This window comes from Enhydra lutris, unplaced genomic scaffold, assembly GCF_002288905.1.
Source record: "Enhydra lutris kenyoni isolate GAN:26980312 unplaced genomic scaffold, ASM228890v2 scaffoldscaffold29, whole genome shotgun sequence".
Taxonomy (NCBI): Eukaryota; Metazoa; Chordata; class Mammalia; order Carnivora; family Mustelidae; genus Enhydra; species Enhydra lutris.
This window is the reverse complement of record NW_019154113.1, coordinates 20,297,262-20,319,146: the sequence shown is the minus strand read 5'-3', so window position 1 is coordinate 20,319,146 and position 21,885 is coordinate 20,297,262. Positions and strand designations below refer to the sequence as shown.

The 21,885-nt window shown below is 55.5% G+C and overlaps 1 protein-coding gene across 1 annotated transcript in view; it reads right to left on the bottom strand.

The window, feature by feature from the left end:
* Positions 1-10,454: 10,454 nt before the first annotated feature.
* The window catches only part of LOC111152685 (elongation factor like GTPase 1), a 117,079-nt gene continuing 105,648 nt past the window's right edge, over positions 10,455-21,885 (bottom strand). The window contains exons 19-20 of the mRNA XM_022511252.1: positions 18,210-18,394; positions 10,455-10,651 (exon numbers count right to left, since the gene is read on the bottom strand). Coding sequence (XP_022366960.1) covers positions 10,463-10,651; positions 18,210-18,394 — 374 coding nt within the window. The 3' untranslated portion in view covers positions 10,455-10,462. The remainder of the gene's footprint in view (positions 10,652-18,209; positions 18,395-21,885) is intronic.

Below are 21,885 nucleotides of genomic sequence, written 5' to 3'. Positions count from 1 at the left end.
TTGAAAACCATCTCAAATGTCATAATTCAGACCATATGTTTACCAACGTGGAGCAGGGAGAGAGCCAGACGCCTTCTGTTCATAACTCTGCAACCCTGGGCCTTCCTCAGAGCTGCCTCACTCTGGCCGGCCGTGTGCGGCCAGGAATGGGTAGCTGCATGGCCTCCGGCCCCCCGTACATTCCAGAAGCCCAAGGAAGCCGCACGGAGAGGCCACAGCTCACACCCCAGAGGAGCAGATCTATGAGCCACAGGGAAAGTACTTTCTTTCTCTAAAGGATCCCGAGCCTGCCGGGAGAACTCCTGTCCCCGCTCAGGACAGCACTGCCCCCAGCCGGTCCCAGGAGGCAGCCCTGGGGTGATCTTTGAAAAGCCATCCACTGGGGCAGTAAAGTCCTTCCTGCGTTCTGGGCCACCGTGCGCATGGGCATGTGTCCCCACACTGCTTGGGGAAAGGGCAGGGGTGGACATATGAGCAGGCTGTGCCTGTGAGCATTTTTTGTCTGTGTATCTTGATGGGAGTTTTGTGGTTTTCACATTGCCTTGGGACAAAAAGGACCTGGCTCACAGGCCCCCGCTGGGGACCAGAAACTCCTTCGCTGTGGGGCCTGCGCTGTGAGCTGCCGGCTGCGGAGCAACAGGCCCGTCCCCGTGGGACGCCAGTGGTGTCTGTGAGTGTCCCCCGGGGGCCAGCACCATCTTCAGCGCAGGTCTCCTGTTCTAGGTCTGACACAAGCGACCGGTTTAAAGAGCCAGAAACGCTCCAGAACCAGGTACAGGGGCTCAGAGTGTTTAGCTTTGGGAGAACCTCAAACCAGGAGTTTCAGGGGTGCTTAGGGGCTGGGGGGCACCTGCTCACTGATGGGGGAGACACATGGTGGCCGCCTGGCCGGGTCTGTCCTGGCCCCAGGGTCCCTCCATCTGTGCCCCAGCCCGGCCTCAGTCAGCAACACTGTCGCTGAGAGGACCAATGGGGCATTTTCCTCCTGGAAGTGCTGGCCCTTGACTCCTTCAAGCCCCCCAGTGGCACCCACTCCCCCACTCGTCCCCTTCCCCCTCCCGCCCTCAACCCCACCCTCGGTGTAGGCCTAGGCCTCTGCCCCCTCAAGCCCAGCACTGACCTCAACTAGAATGGCCCCCACCATGCTTGCTGCTGTCACCTCCTTCCCTCTGGTCCCCGGAGGGCAGCATCGCAGGGACTGACAGGAGACCCCAAGGCCTGGCCCACCCAGCTCCCCCGCGTAGGGAACACTGGAGTCGAGTGAAAGGGTCAGCATGGTGCCCGCAGTCACTCCTGGGGGGCCCGGTGGGATGTCCCCTTCCCTCCTCCCTCATTGCTCCACCGGAGGGTGAGGGCAGACCGCTCACGGAGGAGAAGGGGTGGCAATAGAAGGACGAGGCTTGAGGGACCCAGGAGGTCATGCGCAAGCAGTTCTGCTCACACGGCCGGGCACGCGGGGAGGGTGCCCCCTGTGGTCCTCAGAGCAGAGGGCTCACCCGTCCTAGCCTGGCCACGCCCAAAGGTCCTTTCTCAGTAGGAGCTTTTCTGACCCCCAGGAGGTCAGGGCCTGGAGCCTAAAGTCCTTCCCTCAAAGGCACTTGCCCTCTCCCGCTGGCACGCCTTCCTCCCGCACTGAGGATGCCCCGCTTCCCCCACCAGCATCTCCCAAGCACCCGCCACACACCTGGGCCTTGGCTGGACCTCGGTACCTGCTTCTTAGCTGAACCAATCTCCCTCCTGAGCCTCCATTCTCAGTGGACCACCTCCCCTCCCCTCTGCCCACACCCCACAGCCCACCGCACACCCAAGAGTCTGTGCGAGGCAGACCCTGTGAACCTCCGTCCCCGTCACCACACGCCCAGCTGGGCCCTCCCATTGCAAACGGGCCCAAGAGCCTGCACGGCCTCGGGGCCAGCCCGGGAGCGCTCGGGGCCAATCCCAGAGCGGGTTGGCGCGTCCGTCTACCGCCGCTAGGGGAACTCTCTTGGAAACACCGTTTCTTATGAAGGACATGAAGTGTGTCTTCTCGGTCTGAGTGAGTGCACCCAGTTGGAGGGGGCTCTCAGCCTTTCCTAGGCTCCCCCAGGAGGACAGCCTGTGGACACACTGTGGGGAGAGGGGGAGGCAGAGACTCAGGGATCAGCCCCCTGACTCTGAGGCTCCGTTCCGCCCCCGATTAGCTGTCGACCTTTAGGAGCTTGAGCTCCAGGATCCCTAGCTCAGCCCCGTAAATGGAAATGTAGCTGGTACGTATCTCGCTCGGTTGGGGGCAGCCTAGCGCAGTGTTCGGGAGCAGGCAGTCTGGGGCCTGGGTTCGAATCCCAGCTCTGCCCGCTGTGGGCGGGGGAGGGGAGGGGGCTCGGGCAGCCGGCTTCATCCCTCCATGTCCAGGTCCCCGAATGTGGGAGACGAGGACCTGCCGCAGACAGCGGTCGAGAGGCAGCAGAACGCCCGGCCCGGAGTAAATGCTTAGTGGTTCAGGAGGACTCGTCGTAGAGTGCTTGGCGCGGCGCCTGGCACCGCAGAGCTCAGTGCATGGCAGCTGCCAGGATTGGAATGAGTCCCCGACTTGCCGAGAGCTGGGGCAGCCGCGGCGTTTGGAGTCCGCCCGTTTATGCCGCGGCCGGCAGTCGGCCTTTGGTCCCCTCCATCGTCCTCCACCTCCTCGGCCCTCCCTCCAGCCCTCTCAGCCCCGGGACACCCAAACTCCGAGACGGCCGAGTGGAAAAGCCAGTGTCGGCGACAGGAATGATGATCTACTCCAGTTTTCAAAGTCCAGCTGCGGAGATGGAGATAAGCAGAGCAAAACTGATGGTGACGCGGTCAGTAATGCTGGCCCGTGCTTGATTCCAAGTGGGCACGTGTTTTCCAGTTGACAAGGAGACGTTGTAAGTAGGGGCAGGCGTGGCCGGCATCTTCCTGTTTGGGGAAACACGGTGGTCCTTGAGTCATGACCTGTAGGGAAGGGAGGTCCAAGGCTGGGCTGTGCATGGCTGAGGCCCCTCCAGGAGCACTCCGGATCCGAGCATCTGTGCCCACACTGCCTCTGGTCACCTCCGTGCCTCGTAGCGCCAGAGAGTACATCCAATGGCCAACCGCCGTGAGCACAGCGAGCACGGGGCCTTCCCTCTTACACGAGCACGGCGAGGAGACATCTCAGGTCCCTCTGGTTTGTGATTTAATCCACTGCATGCCAACATCTGTATGATGACTGGGCAAGGTCTTTTCGCCAGTCTGCCCAGTTTCCTCATCCATCAGAAGGCGCTGTTTGGGAGTCACGGTGGGGTTTAATGGGGGCAGTCACAGAACGTGCTCCGATGGGGTCCAGCATGTGGTTGGAGCTCAAAAAATAGTATCTATTCCCATAACTCCTGGTATTGTCATAAAAATGCTGAATTGTCTTGGGAAGGAGTAAGTGTATTATGTACAAGGCAGGCCCCCATCTCAGGAAGAATCCTGGCCCGGCGGTGCTCCGTGACATCAGTGGGCTCCTTCCGTGTCGCCTGTGCAGAACCAAGAACTGTGTGAGGGCGTCTGTGCTCTGAGACCCGTATTTCCGGTACATAAATAATGTAAAAACCCAGAGGGAAGGTGACCGAGGGTCACTGCATCCGGTGAAAGAATCAGTGATCAGTGTGCATGCGTGTGTGTGTGTGTGTGTGTGCGCGTGTGTGCACGCATGTGCGCCCCAGAGCCTGTATTTGGAAAATGTACCATTTGTATCCAAGGGAGCTTCACCAGGCCAAACCGTTGTGGAGGAACAGAAGGACTCCAGTCCCTCTGCTTGCGTGAGATGCTTGGCTCTTGGAAAGGGGCCCCCGATTTTTCCTTGAAGCTCCCTGGGAGCAGCTCCGAGGGGCGTGCCCGCAGTGTGCAGATGTAGCCGTGCTCCTAGAGCCCCGTGTGCTGAGCCCGAGCGGCATTCTGGGCAGCACGGGGCGAGGTGTCTCTGCTTCCTCCCACACCACCCTTTGCAGCAGGAGGGAAGGGACCACACTGTCCCCACCTCCCACCGCCCCCCACTCGGCCTGAGAGATCAGGCAAGGCAGCTTCTTCGGGGTTTACTCGGACCTGCGGTGGGGTCGTGGGAGGCTAGTCCAGGAGACACATCTGAAGAGCAGATCCCAGAACTCAGAGCTGCTCCCTTCCTTGCCACCGTCCGTGACAGCGGTCCTCAAGGCCGCAGAGTGCCGGAGAAGCGCTGGTAAGATGAGGGAGGCCGCCCCCGGGTTCTGATTTGGAAGGTCTCCGGTGGGCCTGAGAATTCGCGTTTCTGACTCGTCCCCGGGCTAGGCTGCGGCGGCGGGTGTGGGCCCCGCTCTCTGAGAACCCCCGATCCAGGGCCTCGCTACTGAGTTAGTGTCTGCCCAGCCCGTCCTTCTGGACCAGGAGCCTTGGGCGCGGGGACGCGTGCAGCTAAGTCACCTCAGGTCCCCCCTTGTTTGCAGATGCCGGGAGCTCGGTTGGCAAGTCAGCAGCGGCTGGTGGCGGGGAACTGGACATGGTGTGCACGTGTGCAATTCTGGGAGCTGGCAAGGGGGCTGGGGTGTGCAGGGCACACGGGGTGTGTTGCCCGAGCAGGACCTACAGCTGTGGGATCTCAGATGTGCTCCTCTGACCCCTTGGAGAGGCGTGGGGCCTGCAGGGAGCGGCCGCGTGCTCTCAGGGTCAGGTCGGAGGCTTCTCTTCCTCCCTCCTCCCCTTGCCACCCCTCCTGCCTGCCATCAGGAAGGCCCCTCGGGTTGCGCACACTGGCTTTCTTCTGGAGAGCGCGCTCTGGCTAAAGGAGGGCAGGGGACCCCAGGGCTGGGAGCACTCCATACCTGCACATTTTGCGGTGAGCAGTCGGTGCCCTTAGGGTTCCCTACGGGGGACAGGTGCACCGGCAGCAGGGCAGGACCGCGGCTGTGCAGTCAGGCCTCAGGACTGGGTGTGCCCCATGGCCAGGTCGCGGGGAGGCAGAAGCGAAATGTGGCTAGGGTCCCAGGAGACCCGAGGACCCCCCCCCCACCTTCCCCACCCCCATCTCAGGAGCTGAGCACAGAGCTCTGACGACTTCACAGCCCTTCCTCCTCCTATGAACTCTCAAGGGCTCTTGTCTACCCCTCCAGGCTTCTCCAGCTGCCGCTAATCTCCAGAGTCCCTGTTCAAATTCCTGGGGGCCCCAGCATCATTGTGTCTACATCCTTGACCTGTGGGGGCAGACACAGGGTTTGGAACAGGCCCACTCCTGGAACAGGTGCATCCCAGGCCCTTCCCCTCAACAGATGCTGTGGGGGGTGGTGGGGGCCACAGGCCTGGTGGTTGCCCTGTGGGGTGACCCGGCACCAGATTGGTCCCACCTGAGGTCACGGCCGATCTAGAGCGTTCCACTCAGCCTGTGAGGCTCTCCATGCAGCACCAATCATGTCCCTCCCCAGCACCCCCATTATCTGTGGACACCGGGCCACTCAAGCCCCCAGCAACCAGACCACAGTGGCCCAAGTGACTGGGCAGGACAACAGAAGAAGCTGTTTCAGCTCCTGGAATTACCCTTTTCTGACCACCAAAGGAAACCCCACTGGATCTGCCACAGGAAAGCTTGATAGAAATCCCAGCGCAGAAAGGAAAGGCACCGGGTAATGACGGCCATAGAGGGGGGAGATGGAGCAGCTCTGTGGCTGGGTCTCCAGGTTTGTTCTGAGTTTGAACAACACACACAAACGTTATAGACATGTGATAAAAGCGGATTCAGGCGAAGTAGAGAACCTTGGGTCTTCAAACGTCCAGGGGTGGCTGTCGGTGACCCTGCTGGTCTCTGGAGCCACCACTGGTGCGACCGGGTCTTCACGAGGGACGCTGGCATTCCTCCCTTTGGGGTCTGTTACCCACAGCCTCGTGCAGATGTTTCTGTGGGAGAAGTTTCTAGAAAGATGCCCGGGCTACCTGTATGCCCACTGTCCCTTCTAGGACATACTCCCAAACCAGGCAGGGCCACGTCTCGGAGCGGCTTGTCCGGCTCAGTCCGCAGTGGCCACGGGGTGGCCGTTTCCTTGCTGGTGCCGTGGTGTGGCCAGCTGTGCATGGGCTCCACAGAAGTGTGGTGGCCCACAACATAATGGCAGCAATGGGGGAGGGGGGGCGTCTCCTTAGTAGCTCGGGTATGAGAAGCAAACAGACCCAGCTACTTGTAGGGCACTCTGGGGAACTTTCTGGTGGAGAAACATACCATAACAAGAAAGCAGCAAACACGATTGGTTGAGTAACAGGAGGAGGTAATAATTCTGAGTCCACTGGTGACAGCCATTGGAATCCAGCCCAAAGCCAGGCCTCGGGGACACCGACTGGTCCTGCGGCCAGCTGGGTGCCAAGGAGCTGATTTACTCACGACTCCATAAAACCCCAAGACATAAAGGCCCACTGCCTTGAGATTTTTCCAACAGGACAACACAAAGAGGGAAAGACAGAAAAGAAATAAAATCCAGCTCTACGGCTCTGGCTGGGGCCCAGGGAATGGTGGTGGCGGCAGCGGGCTGGGGGCCTGGGGACCCAGAGAACGTGGGCCTGACCCGGGGCCTGAGCGAGACCCTGAGGAGCCCCTGCAGTGTTGGCCAGGGGGGAGCCGCTGGGGAGCTCCCCACGGGCGGGGCGGACAAGGGCTCCGTGCACATGCCCTCAGGAATATCCACTTTTTCTTGGGGAAGGGAACTGGCTGAGAAGGCCGGGGATAGTCTCAGACTTCGGGGTGCTTCTGCCGGGTTCAGAGAAATATTTGACTAGGAAGCACCACATTTTCTGTATCCAACTCCATTCCAAATGCGAAATATTATTTACTTGGAAGGACTGAGTGGGGAGGAGATGCTCATTTCAAAAAGAGACCCCAAAGCTGCTGCAAACAGCCAAGTGAATTCACCTCCAGGAGCCATTCTCAAAAGTGAACTTGTTTTCATAAAATAAAATGACTTTGGGAAAGGGAGCATGTAGGATGGAAAGTGTGTATTGTCAGTGATCTCATGGGATGGGCAGAACAGAAAACGTCCCCAGCTCTGAATTTTCTAGATATACTTGAAAAACCAAAAAAAAAAAAAAAAAAAAAAAAAAGAAAAAAAAAAAAAAAGAAAGGGAGTAAACATTCATAAACGGACCTCTCATAAGGTCAGTTTTTTTTCTTCTTCTTTTTTCCCTAGAAATAGGGCAAATAAAAAAAGAAACCTCTAAATCTGCTGTTCAAACGACTCCGTCCGGTGTGATCCAACCGTTGCCCCTTAAAAGCACATTTATAGGTGCCCTAAATCCCCCAGCTGGTTCCTCCCTTCTTTGGCTCCTGCTGGGCCTGAAAGGCCCCAATCTCCTTCCTCCATGGAGCAGTGTTCTGTCCGGAGTGAACGTGGACGCTCTTTCTCAAATCAAACAAACTTTTTGGTTGGTTCTATCCTCTGACCTTTCATATCTCAAATCTAAAATAACAGCGTGCACATGTGGAAAGACTCAAGATTTTTTTTTTGAAATGATCATTAGGATTTTATTACAGCAGAAACTCAGTCTATAAATTTTGTACAACTCATCGTTGAAAAAAAAGGTACTATTTTTTCTTTGCATCTCTATTTTTAATTTTTAATTTTTTTAGATTTTTTTTTTTTAAGACTGAAGAACTTCTCGATTATAAGGTAGAAGACCATCTCAGCCAGAACCCGGAGACTGGGCGGGGACATGCAAAGCCAACGGGCTAATAAAGTAATCCCCAACCCAGAAGTTTCTACCCTGAGGGGCTGAGGTGAGCCAGGGGAGGGCCCCGTGGGGTGAACATGGCCACCGGGCCACCTGGGACTTCCTTAGGATTGCCAGGCCCAGAGGAAGGGGACACGTGGGTTGGAAGACACACCATCCCCTTCTCACAATCAAGCCTCCGTCCAGCCCCAGGCCAGGAAGGCCCAAGTAGGGAGAGGCCCAGACGCTTCCTCTCCTCTCTGCCCTTCTGGGGAAGCCCTCGCCTCCTCCTGCTGGGACTCCTCTGGTAGGAGCTCCTCCAACTCTCCTAAGTCTGCGGCAGGGACAGCTCAGGTGGGCGCCTTCCCCTCTCACTCCCGGGGCATCAGGAGACACTCTGTGTAACGAAGGGATCAAAATAAAGGCTCCGTGGCCTCCAGCTGTGGTTCCAGTGCTTTGGTTGGCCTTCATGATCTTGCTTTTAGGATCTATCGAAATTCTTGGCTTTTATTAATCTTACCAGTTTTTGTCTAGCTCAGAAAGTTTAGAACGCATTTTGCCTTAAAAAGCAAGGGTTAATTTGACGACTTCACAATGGAACCCCTTCTAATTCCCCGGTTTAATCATCTATTCCCCATGGGCTCTGGCTCTGGAGAGAGCTGCCTGGGGCCCTGAGCCTCACCTGCTCGGTGTGAGACAGGAGAGGAGGGCTGTTCCCTGAGTCCCGGTGCTCACTTCCAAGTGCACAAGGTCACCTAATTTCTGAAATCAGTTCTTTTTCTAAACTTGCCATCCATAAACTGAGCCATAGAGTATACACAGAAAATACATATTGAGACAGAATATAAATATCATAAACATAAAGGTGCCCTGATGCTCCTCTCTACCACAGTGAGGCTCCAGCTTCTACCGGTGATCCCAGCCCCAATCAGGGGACAGTCCCTGGAGTCTGCCTGTGATGCCCCGGGGACAGGGCAGCCTGGGACCACAGGCTGTGCACTCAGCTCCTCCCGGGCCGCGCAGGACTTCCCTGTTCCTACTCCATCCAACAAGTGTGAGAATCAAGTACTTCCGTGTGTGTGTGTGTGTGTGTGTGTGTGTGTGTGTGTGTGTTTATACCATGTCCCAAGGATCATAATGGGATCTGGGTATGTTGCCTCAGATCTCTGAAAACTCTGACTCGAGAAGTACGCCCCCTCTCGCCTTCCCTCCCTTGGCCCGCCAGGGCTCCAGGGCTGGCAGGGAGAAGGCTTATGCTGATGTCTCCCGAGCAGAAGGACGGCTGCCTCTGGACCTCCAGGAGTGAGGGTCCTGGTTTTGGGGCTTCCTCACGGCCCCAGAGGCCCTTCTATAAACGAGGGCCGGAAACCAGTGCACCCATGAGCAAGAACAGCGACAGGCACACTCCCACGCAGGCAGATGCGGGCACAGCACTGGGACAGGGACACAGCTATATGGGCTTTCAGAGACCAGGATCCCCCCACGAACCACAGAGATGACTCACCTGGCAGCTCAGCTTATCCCTTGGCTGGCCCGTCCCCCCAAGCATGGAGAAAGGAGGTACCTGTTGGCCGGGCCTGCCTCTGTCCCCGCACCCGCACAGCCGCGGGGCCAAAGGACCTGCGGAAACAGCTCCCAGTCTTCCGGGCTGTGCCTCTTCTCTCCGTCACATGCCGCGCGTGCTGGGAGAGGGCAGAGTCTAAGAATCCTCTTTCCAGCGCATCCGATAGTGGGAAGGACGGTATTTACAAACGCGAGATAGCGATGTGTCAGCGCTTCCCGCGCCGCCGGAGTTTTCAAGATAAGCCAGCGCGTGGACAACTCTCCTAAGTTACTTCAAACGCTTACACAGAGTCAACTACCTGGTCGCACCTTCTCCAACGTCGGGGCCAACCAGACTCGCCCGACTAGTCCAGAGCTCGAAGACTGAAGGTAACATCTCTAACTAGCATTAAGACCTGGTTTATTGACTTAGTTTACTGGGGGGAAAAAAACATTAAAATCATTTTGAAATAAAAGTCTGGCCTGATAATTTTATGAGTTTTGAAAAAGAACCCTTCCTTTAAGTGGCAATAAAAATTATTCGTACAACATCAAAAATTACAAAATCTATTTCTGGCTGAATCGCATTTGCTCCTTCTATGGCGATCTCCCTGAAGGACACAGCCGAGGCAATTTAAGAAAAATATTTGCAATCAAGGCAATGATCTCGTCACGTGAGCTAATGTCCCTTAAGACTAAGAGGAAGCTGTCAAGGAAATTACTGAAATTATTTTTTTTGTCTAAAGGAAAGGTGTGGGGCTTAACTGTCACTAACAGCTATGGGCAATGAGCAGGGGCAGTGTCCCTGGTGCGCGACACGCAACCCGAGGGCTGAGGCCGGCAGCACTCGCGCAGGACACCGGTTTCCCAGACGGACCCACTGGAGGAAGGGTCGCTGTGACCGTGCCTGGTTCACCAGCTAAAAGGCAGGTGGCCCCTGGAGCACGTGTCTCTTCCAAGGGACGGAGGAGACTGCACGCGGGGATGCGGGAAGCCGCCGTGAACGAGGGCTGCACGCAGAAGCCCGTCAGCCGTGGGCTGCTCGGGGCGGAGGCCGCCGCCGCGTCGTCTATACAGCGTCTCCCCGCACACCGGGATCGATCAAACACACACTCTGGAAACACGCTCTCCGACGGCCTCTTTAAAACATTTCTAAGGATCGGCTTTATTGAAAGGGAGCGCGGCGCGATGGCAGCACGGAGGGGTGTCCCAGCAGCCGCGCCGGGCGCAGCGGTCACTTGTTTTTGCTGAGGGTCCTCTGCTTCTCCGCGCGCTCCACGATCTTCTCCTCCACGGACAGGCCCTTCCTCTTGCGCACGGCGTTCACATACTTGCGGGCCTGGTTCTCGGAGTCGGCCTTCTCCCCGAAGTGCAAGTACTCCTCCTCGGTGGTCGGCACCCAGAAGGGGTCGCTGGGGACGACCTTGTAAGAGAAGGAGACAGAACGTGCTGGGTCAGGCCACCACGCTTTCATGGAGCCCGCCTTTCGGTCTCCACTGCAGGGCGACAGCGGAGCCGGGAACGACGCGCTGGAAATGGGAAGAGACCGGAGGAATGGCGAGAGGCGGGAACGAAGGACGCAGGACGGACAGAGCTGGGAGCACACACCCCAGAGCCACCACCTCCCACTAAGGAACGAGGGAAACTTCATCTGGAATAATGTCATAAAAAAATCCCTTTCGCTAGGATCTATCTGGGAACTAGTCTCTCTGCATCAAGTCTTTTGTCCCCAGCAAAGACCGACACCTGTAAACCTGTCCTTGACGATTCTGAGCCTTCTGCTCCAAAACTCTGTGGCACGCCTGGTGAGCCAGACCGCTTGGTTCACCAATCTTGCCCAGAAAAGAGGCAGACAGAGGCACCTCCTTCCCTCTTCTCTCTGGGCCCACGGCTGTTCGCCACCCCACAGCGAGGAAGACAAGTCCAGGGGCAGGCACGCTGAGGACACTTGCTCTCTGAGGTTACGGCTGGGGGGAGGGAGAGGGCAGAGCTCGGGCAGGGGGGAAGCCGCCGAGGCGGGGGGCTCTGTCGCTCTGTGTCGACCAGCAGCCAGGCTGTGATGCCCATGAAGGTGATGACCATGGACATGGACTTTCCTGAGGTCCACGTCCAAGGGACTGACTTCCAGGACAGCGCAGAAGAGTAGGGGGACGGTTTCCACTCCCGAAGATTCCTTCAGGCAGAGAAAGCTCCACAAGACTGACCCTCATGGCCTCTCTCTGCCCCCTCAGCACAGAATCTGGCTGGTAAGTGTGAGAGGAGGAAACAGACTTCGGGAGTGGGGCCTCTTCCCCCATCCACTAGAAGCTGCCCCAGGAGGCACAGAGCCTGCCCTGTCCCTCTGGGACACTGACACTGGCCGCCCTGCCCTGCCCCTGTGGTAGGAGCCCTGCCATCCAGCGGGTCTCCCTTGGGAGCACAGTACTGGGTGCTCAGGACCACCCGTGGCCAACACTACGTTCTCCACGGCCAGCGTGATCGGCAATGAAGGTGACAGTCTGACATTAATGTGCCTGGTTCTCTTTGTTACTGTTTTCTCTCATTTCTCAATTAGGGGAAGAAAGGAGTGGTATTTATTAAGTGGCCTCAAATCCTAACACTTTTCAGTGTAAAATACAGAAATGAAAGAAAACTGTATTTTAAAATAGTTGGTCTTCCGTTCAACAGCACCAAAACCCATCAGATACCTGGGAATAAGCCTAACCAAAGAGGTAAAGGGTCTGTACTCTAGAGACTACAGAGCACTTCGGAAAGAGATGGAGGAAACGTCCCATGCTTACGGGCTGGAAGAGTGAATACTGGGAAAATGTCTGTGCCGCCCAGAGCAACCTGCTCATTCGATGCACTTGTTATCAAAACACCATCAGCATTTTTCACAGAGCTGGAACAAATCATCTAAAATTATATGGAACCAGGAAAGACCCCGAATAGCCAGAGGAATGTTGAAAAAGAAAACCAAAGTTGGCAGCATCACAATTCCGGACTTCCAGCTCTAGTACAAAGCTGTCACCATCAAGACAGCATGGTACTGGCACAAAAACAGACACATAGATCAGTGGAACAGAACAGAGAGCCCAGAAATGGACCCTCAACTCTATGGTCAACTAATCTTCGACAAAGCAGGAAAGAACGTCCAATGGAAAAAAGACAGTCTCTTCAACAAATGGTGCTGGGAAAATTGGACAGCCACATGCAGAAGCATGACACTGGACCGTTTCCTTACACCACACACAAAAATAGACTCAAAGTGGATGAAAGACCTCAATGTGAGACAGGAATCCATCCAAATCCTAGAGGAGAACACAGGCAGCAACCTCTTCGACCTCAGCCGCAGCAACTTCTTCCTAGACACATCGTCAAAGGCAAGGGAGGACACGGAGGGCGAGTGGATCGGAGGCCCCCCTTCCTCCCCACCCACAGCCACAAAGGCCGGTCCTCAGGGGCAAGGGGAGGCAGCTGGGAAACGGAACAGTCCCACGAGCCACCTTGCCCAAAGACCATCTACACTGCAGGCTACTGTTAGGCTGGTTACTGGCGCCCTGCCCTCCCCGGCGGGAAGAGGAACCCATCACAGAGCATAGAGAAGCTGTATGTTCCTAGCAGGTCTGGGAGGCAGGGGTGAGTGAGTTGTTGATCCTGCTAAAAAAGCGACAAATTTTATAAACAGCAAGAAATGAGCTACTAGTTGAGAGACATCGACTCCGACTGGCCAACTTCAGACCAGAGTCCTTGTTTCAAAAATGTAAGACCAGGAGTTTCCAAAGATCTCATTTTGTGTGGGCCTCAGGCCTTCCGAGGTTTGCTCAGCTTGCAGGCCAAGACTCCAAGCCTTCTCCCCTCACCTCTGTCTGCTGGAGGCCTCCTCTGGAGACCTGCTCCAGCCCACCCCTCCCCGGTGGGCTCCGGTGCCCACACGGTGCTGTGCCCTACAGAACAGCATCCTCGAGCCATGGGTTTGGAAGAAAAGATGCTGTTTCCTAACTGCTTCACCCAGAATTCGTCTATGTGCCCACTGCAAGGATATTTTTTGCAACCCCACAGCCTGAAGGGAATGGCATTTTCTAGTTCACGGGAAGGCAGGCACCCAAGTTCTCGCTGCTGTCCCGGGTATCTAAAGGAAAAAGAAGAAAAAGAGCCCAGGAGGAAAGCCTGGGGAGCTCCACGGCGGTCCTGTGCCAGCCGCCACCAGGATCACGGCTGGCAGGTGGGAAACACTCGCCGGGCGCTCTTGTGATCGGAGCTGACGGTCCTCACCGCGGGTGAACCCTGGCCCGCCCCGCGGGGTGGGCTCAGGCTCCCGCAGCCAATCCTGGGCCCGCGCTGACACGCGTGTACCACCGCACTGGCTGGGCTATTTTCCTTTCTGTGCCTGTTATTAGCTCCTTTTCTTCCTTTTTCATAGAAGGGGCAAAACATAGAAAGAGAAATTATGGGATTGCTGACTTCAAAGGTTTCCTCGTGGAAAATGCCTGTAATCTTATCTCCTCTATTTTTTGAAGCACTTTCTCTCAAAAGCTCTTGATTATAAATTATATGGTGTGACAGAACACAAAGGAAAGAAAGTGCCTTGGAGGGAGAAGCCAGATTTCAACAACTGTGTTGTTTCTAAACCCGGCTATGGGGGGACCAAGACAGCCAGAGACTATCAGATCAATGACATTTAATCACAACATCGTTTTCAAGACTTTCAGAGACGTGACGCTTTTGGGAAGAGGACCAGGACAGGTGGCAGGGGGATGACAGAGGACGGCACTGAAGTCTTGAGTATGTTCTGCTTTAAAGTTATTAAGAGACTGATTGTTAATAACAAACTAATGAAGCCAGACAGTATCAGATAAAAAAAAAAAACACTATTATTAAGTATGTAAGATTTCTGGCCTTTTTTTTTTTTCCCCTTATCAAGAGGGAAAGGAGACTGAAAAAAAACCATTGTGGTTTTTATATCAACAAAATCTGCCCATTCGGTAAGGCCTGGACACTGTTACACTAGTTGTTCCTAAATACCGGTTCCCGGATGGGAGTGGGCCAAAAGGTGTTTCGGGGGGGCCATCTGCAGGCTCGGCACGAGGGGGCACAGCTCTGCGAGGAGCCAGACAGGAAACAGCTTGGACGGCAGCCACACGGTGTGTGGGGCAGCCGCTCGGCTCGGCGTGAAAGCCGCCACAGGAAGTGTGCACGGGAGCGGGAACAGCCGCAGGCCAGTGGCTTTATTTACCCAAACAGGTCATAGGCCGTACTTTGCTGAGTCCTGGTCCAGTCAAAGACGACATTTCCCAACCTCCTTGTTCGGTGGCAGGACCAGATGTGGCCACAGACTGACTGCAGACAATGGGACACATGCACAACCCCATGTGTGTCCCCACGGGGAGGGCGCACCCGTTTCCTGGCTGCAATGCTGGAATGCAAGGGTACAGGCTGGGGGGCGCAGAAGCCAAATGCTGAGAAAGGCGGCAAACAGAGGACGGGCTCCTCCCTGTGAGCCCCCACCGCCCTTGGTGGCCGCCCCGGATGAGCCAGAGAGCCTCTGCCTTACCTCCGCCACTCCACCCCAAAACTCTTTGCACAGAGCAGCCTTACCTGCCTATTTGCAATTACGAAATAATAGAAATTTGACAGATTTGTAAAAATGCATTTTATAAACCCACTGTCGGGGTTCAGCCCAACCTAAGATGATGACGTATTTCTAACAAACAACAGACCGTGGGAATTCAAACATCCGAGTCCTCCAGTCGTGAGGCCATTACACCCGCGAACACTTGCTTTGGCCCTTCAGAGCCGAGAACCCGGGGGACAGCTAACTGCGCTCTCTCTGTTCCGACCAAACACAGGACAACCTGCTCTCGTCACCAACACGGATCAAGGCCATCGTCCCGAGACGATGACTAATCACCTCCAAGATACTCCAAGCGTGAGCTGCAGGCTCTAGAAGCAGTTTTCAGCGAAGGCAGCACCGATGACGAAAGTGTCACTGCAGTGAAGGGGCACAAATCCCTTTGGTTGTGAGTATCGTTTGGCCGCCTCGCCCCGTAATCACACGTCTGCTCCCTAGAATACGGGCAGAGGACTGCCGCGACGTGTTTCATTAAGAGCATCGTGAACGTCTTTACACCAGAGCTGGGGTTCCTCAGAAGCTGCTGTGACCCACCCGCTCCTGGAAGTAGAAGCTCAGAGCCCAGAGCCAGAGCCAGAAAGCTGGGAGCGTGGCTGAGGGGAACTACTACCGCTTACGTGCAGGAAGGAACCAGTGCGGTGAATGTCTCAGAGCTGCTGTTTTCTACATAATGAAACAGAGCAATGACACCTATTCAGATATAAACCAATAAAACCACCAACACTTCACTTCGTTTCTAGACAAAGATACAAAATGCAAGAAAAAGTTCACAGTAAATCTCTGTTAGGATGAAAATTGTGCCGACAAAAAAAAAGATAAATAAAAAATAAACCTAAATGAGAACAAGAGTGACGGTGCTACTGTCGAGCTTTAAAGACGTGAGTCCTTCTAGGGAAGCAGACGCACGTGTGAGTCCTGGTTTAGCAGCTTCACTGGCCTCCATTCGGGTGACACAAACTGCCCATGACAATCTGCCCCGTCAAGTCTGTTTCTCTCAACTGTCCCCTTTCTCTACTTCGCTGACTGACTTGACTATAGAATTCATTTTATTTATTTTTTTTAAAAGACTTTACTTATTTATTTGACAGACAGAGGTCACAAGTAGGCAGAGAGGCAGGCAGAGAGAGAGGAGGAAGCAGGCTCCCTGCTGAGCAGAGAGCCCGATGCGGGGCTCGATCCCAGGACCCTGAGATCATGACCTGAGCCAAAGGCAAAGGCTTTAACCCACTGAGCCACCCAGGCGCCCTAGAATTCATTTTAGAAAGGAGGTTCTCCCTCACTTACTGTACTCCCCTTTGTGACCCGCTTTGAAACGGGAGCCCTCCGACTGACGGAGATGAGAAAAACTGGGGCGGGGGTCTGGCTGGAGCAGCGCTGAAGGGAGAGCCCAGGCTGGGCCACAGGGCCGAGAGCAAGCCCAGGTGAGCGCGCACCGGCCCCGCCCACGGCGTCGGCCCCCAGGTCCCCCACTACACACGCTTTATCTCAGCGGGGACAAACTCAGCAGGCTCCACGGTCAGCCCCAGTCAGTGCAAAGTGATACCCGAAACCAGGAGTGTCCCACACCAGACCCACCAAACCATGAACCTCCAGGGGAAAAGTGGACGCTGTGACGTTACTTCTGTTCCCTGTAAAGTGACGAAAGACACTGCTTTCTTACCCTGGCCTTTCTTCTTATATGCAGTAGTTAACAAATTCTATTCCGGGGGCACCTGGGGGCTCAGTGGGTTAAGCGTCTGCCTTTAGCTCAGGTTGTGATCCCAGGGTCCTGGATCCAGTGTCTGGCTCCTTGCTCAGCAGGGAGCCTGCTTCTCCCACCCCGCCATGCTTGCGCTGTCTGTCTCTGGAATTCTACCCCAGACCTGAGGCCGCATCATGAAACATATCGGCGGTTCCCGGCCCGCGCCCTGCACTCCCCCCTTGCTGCTCCTCCGGCCGCGTCAGCCTCTGGTCTCAGCTCTGCACAGTCTCCCTCCAGGGATGCTTCAGGAAGCCTGCTCTGACCTCTCCACCCTCCCCGGTTCCTGCTCTCCCCCGGGTGAGAAAACAACGTCCTCGAGATCGACATTTGTGGTGTTAATTAGGGATAAGCTTTGCTCTTCAACTACCTGTGCCCACGCTGACAGTGAGGGGCTCTCATGAGCTACTTCATCCCACCACACGCGAAAGCCAGAGAAAGCCTGAGCCCCCACAACAGGGGCTGCGGACGAGGGGACACAAAGGAACTGAAGGCTGTCTCCGGCAAGAAGCAGATCCGTCCCCTCTAAACACCACAAGTATTTCCCTGGAGGAAAGTTCCTGAGAGCTTCACTTCTAAAATGTCTGTGATTTTCCTTTAAAAATTTATCTTCGAGGTCTGGTGAGGATGTGGAAAAAGGGGAACCCTCTTGCACTACTGGTGGGAGTGCGAGCTGGTGCAGACGCTCTGGAGAACAGTGTGGAGGTTCCTCAAGATGTTGAAAACAGAGCTACCCTACGACCCAGCAATCGCACTACTGGATATTTACGCTAAAGATACAGATGTAGTGAAAAGAAGGGCCATCTGTACCCCAATGTTCACAGCACCAATGGCCACAGTCGTCAAACTGTGCAAAGAACCAAGATGCCCTTCAACGGACGAATGGATAAGGAAGATGTGGTCCATATACACTATGGAGTATGATGCCTCCATCAGAAAGGATGAATCCCCAACTTTTGTAGCAACATGGACGGGACTGGAAGAGATTATGCTGAGTGAAATAAGTCAAGCAGAGAGAGTCAATTATCATATGGTTTCACTCATATGTGCACAGTAAGGACTAGAGCAGAGAACCATAGAGTAAGGGAGGGGATGGGAAGAAATCAGAGGGAAGATAAACCATGAGAGACTCTGGACTCCAGAGAACAAACTGAGGGCTTCAGAGGGGAGGAGGGTGAGGGCGTGGGGTAACTGGGGGACGGGCATTAAGAAGGGCACATGCTGCGATGAGCACTGGGTGTTATACGCAGCTAACCGTTGAACACTACATCAAAAACTAATGATGTCCTATATGCTGGCTAGCTGAACATAATAAAAAGATAAAAATAAAAAAAAATTAAAAGTTGCATTCTACATGGAAAAAATCTATCTTGGAAGGGAAACATAGGATTGAACATTGCATGCCGTAAAAAGAAAGGACGAATGTGTGTGTGCGCGGGCGTGTGTATTACAGGCCGCCTGTGACCCGAGGATCATTCACCCTGGATGAGAAGCAGCCGTGGGCTTCTGCGGCCCCAAGGGACCAGAGCCCCAGGAAGGCGATCCGGCGCGGGAAGGCGTTTACTCGGCCTGGTGTCGAGCGTAGGCCACACACGGGGACCGATGAGCAGGGACGGGGATTCGCGCTGTTACCTCCCAGTGGCTGAACACCAGCTGTGGGCTGGCCAGGCCACTCGTCCGCTTCCTGATCTCATCCGCAAAGCCGAAGCTCTCAGCGACGGGCAGCACGGCCTTGATGATGAACATGTCCGTCCCTTCTTTCATCTCTTCTTGAAGCACCCGGCCTTCTCTCTTCGACAAGACAGCATAGACCCGACCTGCAAAGCCAGACAACTCTTAAATTCACTGAGCCGTTACGTGTCTAGAGCCGCACAGAGCCGAGATTACACATGCCCCAGAACAAACCACTAGTGACTCGGTTAACCATTTCGGTTTACAAAAGCAGGAATGCTTTTTAAGTATTTAAAAGTAAATCTACAAAAAATTAGAGACCTAAAGGTAACAAGGAGTGAGACCACCCCAAGCAGCCTGACCCAAAAGGCAATCCCCCAACAGGGCACGAGAAGCCGGAGCCTGTGAAAAGGACCCTCGGATCCAGTGTCACCCATGAGCGGTCTCTGGGCACGAAATCAGGGAGATGAGTGTGACTGCGCTTTGTAAATACTGAAATATTTTCATCACTATGAGATATTATTAATATGACGTTGATAGCGTAAGGCTAAGTGGGCCCAGGAAGCAACCAATGGGCACAGTGACATTTTTGTATCAGAAATGAAAACCACACACAGAAACGCGTGCTCATGTTTTTAAAAACTGCTAATATGTAAGTGGCGTAAGTATTTAATTTCCCTGAAAACGGATGGTCTTCGGTATCTTTTAGGTCTGGTAATAACATCTCCTGCCACATCACGGGAAGGCCAGAAAATCCTCTCGGCTGGTACCTGTACTCCGTCCTTCGGCCTAAGGCTGGCTGACCTTGGGAAGGGAGAGGTCTTCCCTGATGCTCCTGTAGAGGCACCTCGGGGCACAAGGCTCCTTCCAGCCTGTACGCAGGACAGACTCTGCGAACAGACACCGAGCACTGCCCAGGGCTGTGAGGACTGGCTAGGCCCACACACACTCTCATTAAAGCCTCCCAGTTCACAGACCACTTAGAAAAAGTGGCTCTAATTGCACAGCTGATCTAGGAACACGTCCTTCAAGGTTTACGATACTGTGGCTGAGCAGAGCAGACCTCTCCTCTGAGTACCAGCACGGGCCCCCCAGGTCTCCCTTCCTGGGTGCCGGGGGCATGACGCGGGGTGCCTGCGCCCACCCAGGGCTGCTTGTTTCCAACGAGGACCTGGGGACCCGGAGCCAGCCTTCTGACTGCGGGCTCCTCCGACTCAGACGTCCCCCTGGTGGTGGGGATCAGGAAGGACCCAGGCAAACAAAAGGCAGGAGGCCCATTGTGTCATGGGGCAGCCTTAGAATAAAAAACCCTAAAAACTCTAACGGGTCAAACTCACCTCCAGGCTTAGCTGAAAACCACAGAGATCGCAATTCTGGCAGTGCTGAAAGGCACAGCCTTCCCCTTCGCTCCCACACGTTCTGCGCCCTTCTTCCATCTCCCCAGTGCTCAGGTCCTCACTGCAACACCGGGGCTCTGCCACGGGCCCGGCTCAAGTGACGTGCCTCGCTGACCGGCCCCATCACTTTCAGACGGTCAGTGTCCTCCTCCCATCCGCTCATGATTTCTGTGTGGTCGCGAAGCCACTGACCAATGCCGCTGCTGGCTCTCGCGGCATCAGCATCGCCCCCCTCGGACCCTGGCCCTCTGACCGTCGGCAGCAACTGTTCAGTACCGATGCCCCCCCAAGCACTCGCCGAGGCTCTGTCTGCTTCTCTGAACTCTCTCTGCGGAGAGCTGAATCAGTGATCGTTTGTGTGTGTCCCAACGATGGAGGCCACACCTGGGCTGCCAAGCCTGTCTGTACACCTGCCCCTGCCAACCCCCATCACCCTCCAGCCCCATGCTGACCATGGCTGCCTGGGCACCCCCACCATGCAGCCTGACCCCTCCAACGCAGCACCCCCGGGATGAAACACCAGCCCTGCCCGCTGTCTGGACCGGAAGTCTGCATTACAGAAACAGAACGGAGGGTCAGAAGGGAGTGGCAGGGTCACCAAGATCCATCACGGAGGGATCCTGTGGGCCCGGCTCCAGCTCACCCGTCCTGCATGGCCCAGGCCAGGTCAGGGCCACTCTCCCCGCTGGGCCACTCGCCAGCCCCAGATCTTCTCCCCTTTAGTTTGTCAGTTCTAGTTTCCATCACACGGGACGAGTGTCATCCCTGTGGCACAGAGCAGCCTGTAAGCTCCTCGAAGATGGCTATCTGGCTTTCTCTCCTCTGCCCTGAACACCCCCCACCTTTCCGTGACAGGCCCTTCACTCCCTGTTCTACCCTGACCCTTTCCTACCTGGGCCACCGTGACCTGCTCTCCCCGCTCTTGGTATGCAGCGCCCAGAATGGAACACGACACTCTGGGTAGAGTCCAGAAGCTCGGAGACAAGCACAGTGACGGTCTGTCTCCCGCAGGCCGTACGCATCCGCCTGCAGTTCCTAGGAGGGAGGAAGCCTTAGAAGAGCAGCCGGCACGTGTGAACGAGTCCCCTCGACCCAGCGAGCTTGCGGAGCACGAAGCAGCGGTCTGGACCGGCGGGGATGAGCCCCGGGCTGTGCCACCGTGGCGGCAGCTCCTCCCCTTCCTTCGGGGGTCAGGCCAGCAGGCGCGGATCAGTAATTGCAGTGGAGGCTGAGTGTAATCAATCGTGTCATTTGGAGCCACACAATTTGAATTCCACTAAATCCTAAAACTGGGGCACAGTGATGGGTCACCGAACAGAGGAAAACGGCTCCAAACAGAACCTTCCAAATGCACGTGGCTTTCGAGACAGACGCGTCCACTCCCGGAGACACTGTGGCAGCCGCAGCCGGGAGGACCCACGAGCACGTGGCCTCTGCGATTCCTCCAACCCCCCTTCAACCCACATGTGCTCCTGTCCATGCGCCCAAAGATCGCGTGTGGCCGCTGTGCTGCGGCCGAGGCCCCAAGAGCAAGCACCCATCCGGGGAAAAAATGGCAACCAAGAGGCGCACCGATGGGAAGAGCTTGGTGAGGGCTGGCCTTTGAAAGACCGCGCCAAGAATGTCCCAGCCCGAACTCAAGGCCTGAATGTGATCAAGTGACCCCGGCAGCCACCCAGGACGGGATAGTCAGCACAGACGCTGCGCACCCGGCCACACGGGGGCGCTCACTGCCGCGGCTCGCATCCGAGGTCCCTACGCAGCGTCCGCCACCCCACGGCGCGCCTAGTCCCACGCACAGTGGCGAGCTGCTCAGGACTCACAGCCGCTCAGTCACCTGCCCCACCGGGTCTGCTGTGGGATCCTACGATCAAAACCATCTCTTCGCCATCTGGCGTCACCGAACCCGTTCTGCTCCGGGGTGGCATTACACATTCTCGAGTGTGTGTTTCCTTCATCTGTAATAGGGAGCGAGACCCCAGCCGTTCGAGCTGGAAGGTTGGTAGTTAAAGGTATGATTTTTTTATCCCCCCCAGAATTTAGGAAAAGAAGCAGCTGTTCACAACAATGTTTTCTCTTACAGGAAACAATATAGATTTCCAATTTGGGGATGATGGGAAGTAAATTACAGCACGAGTGGATGGGACGTTATGCAGAGGTTAAAATGAACTCTGCGAATACTAAGTAGCCAAGTGGAGGCAGCTTATAAAAGAAATAAATGTAAAAAGCAAAACATCACA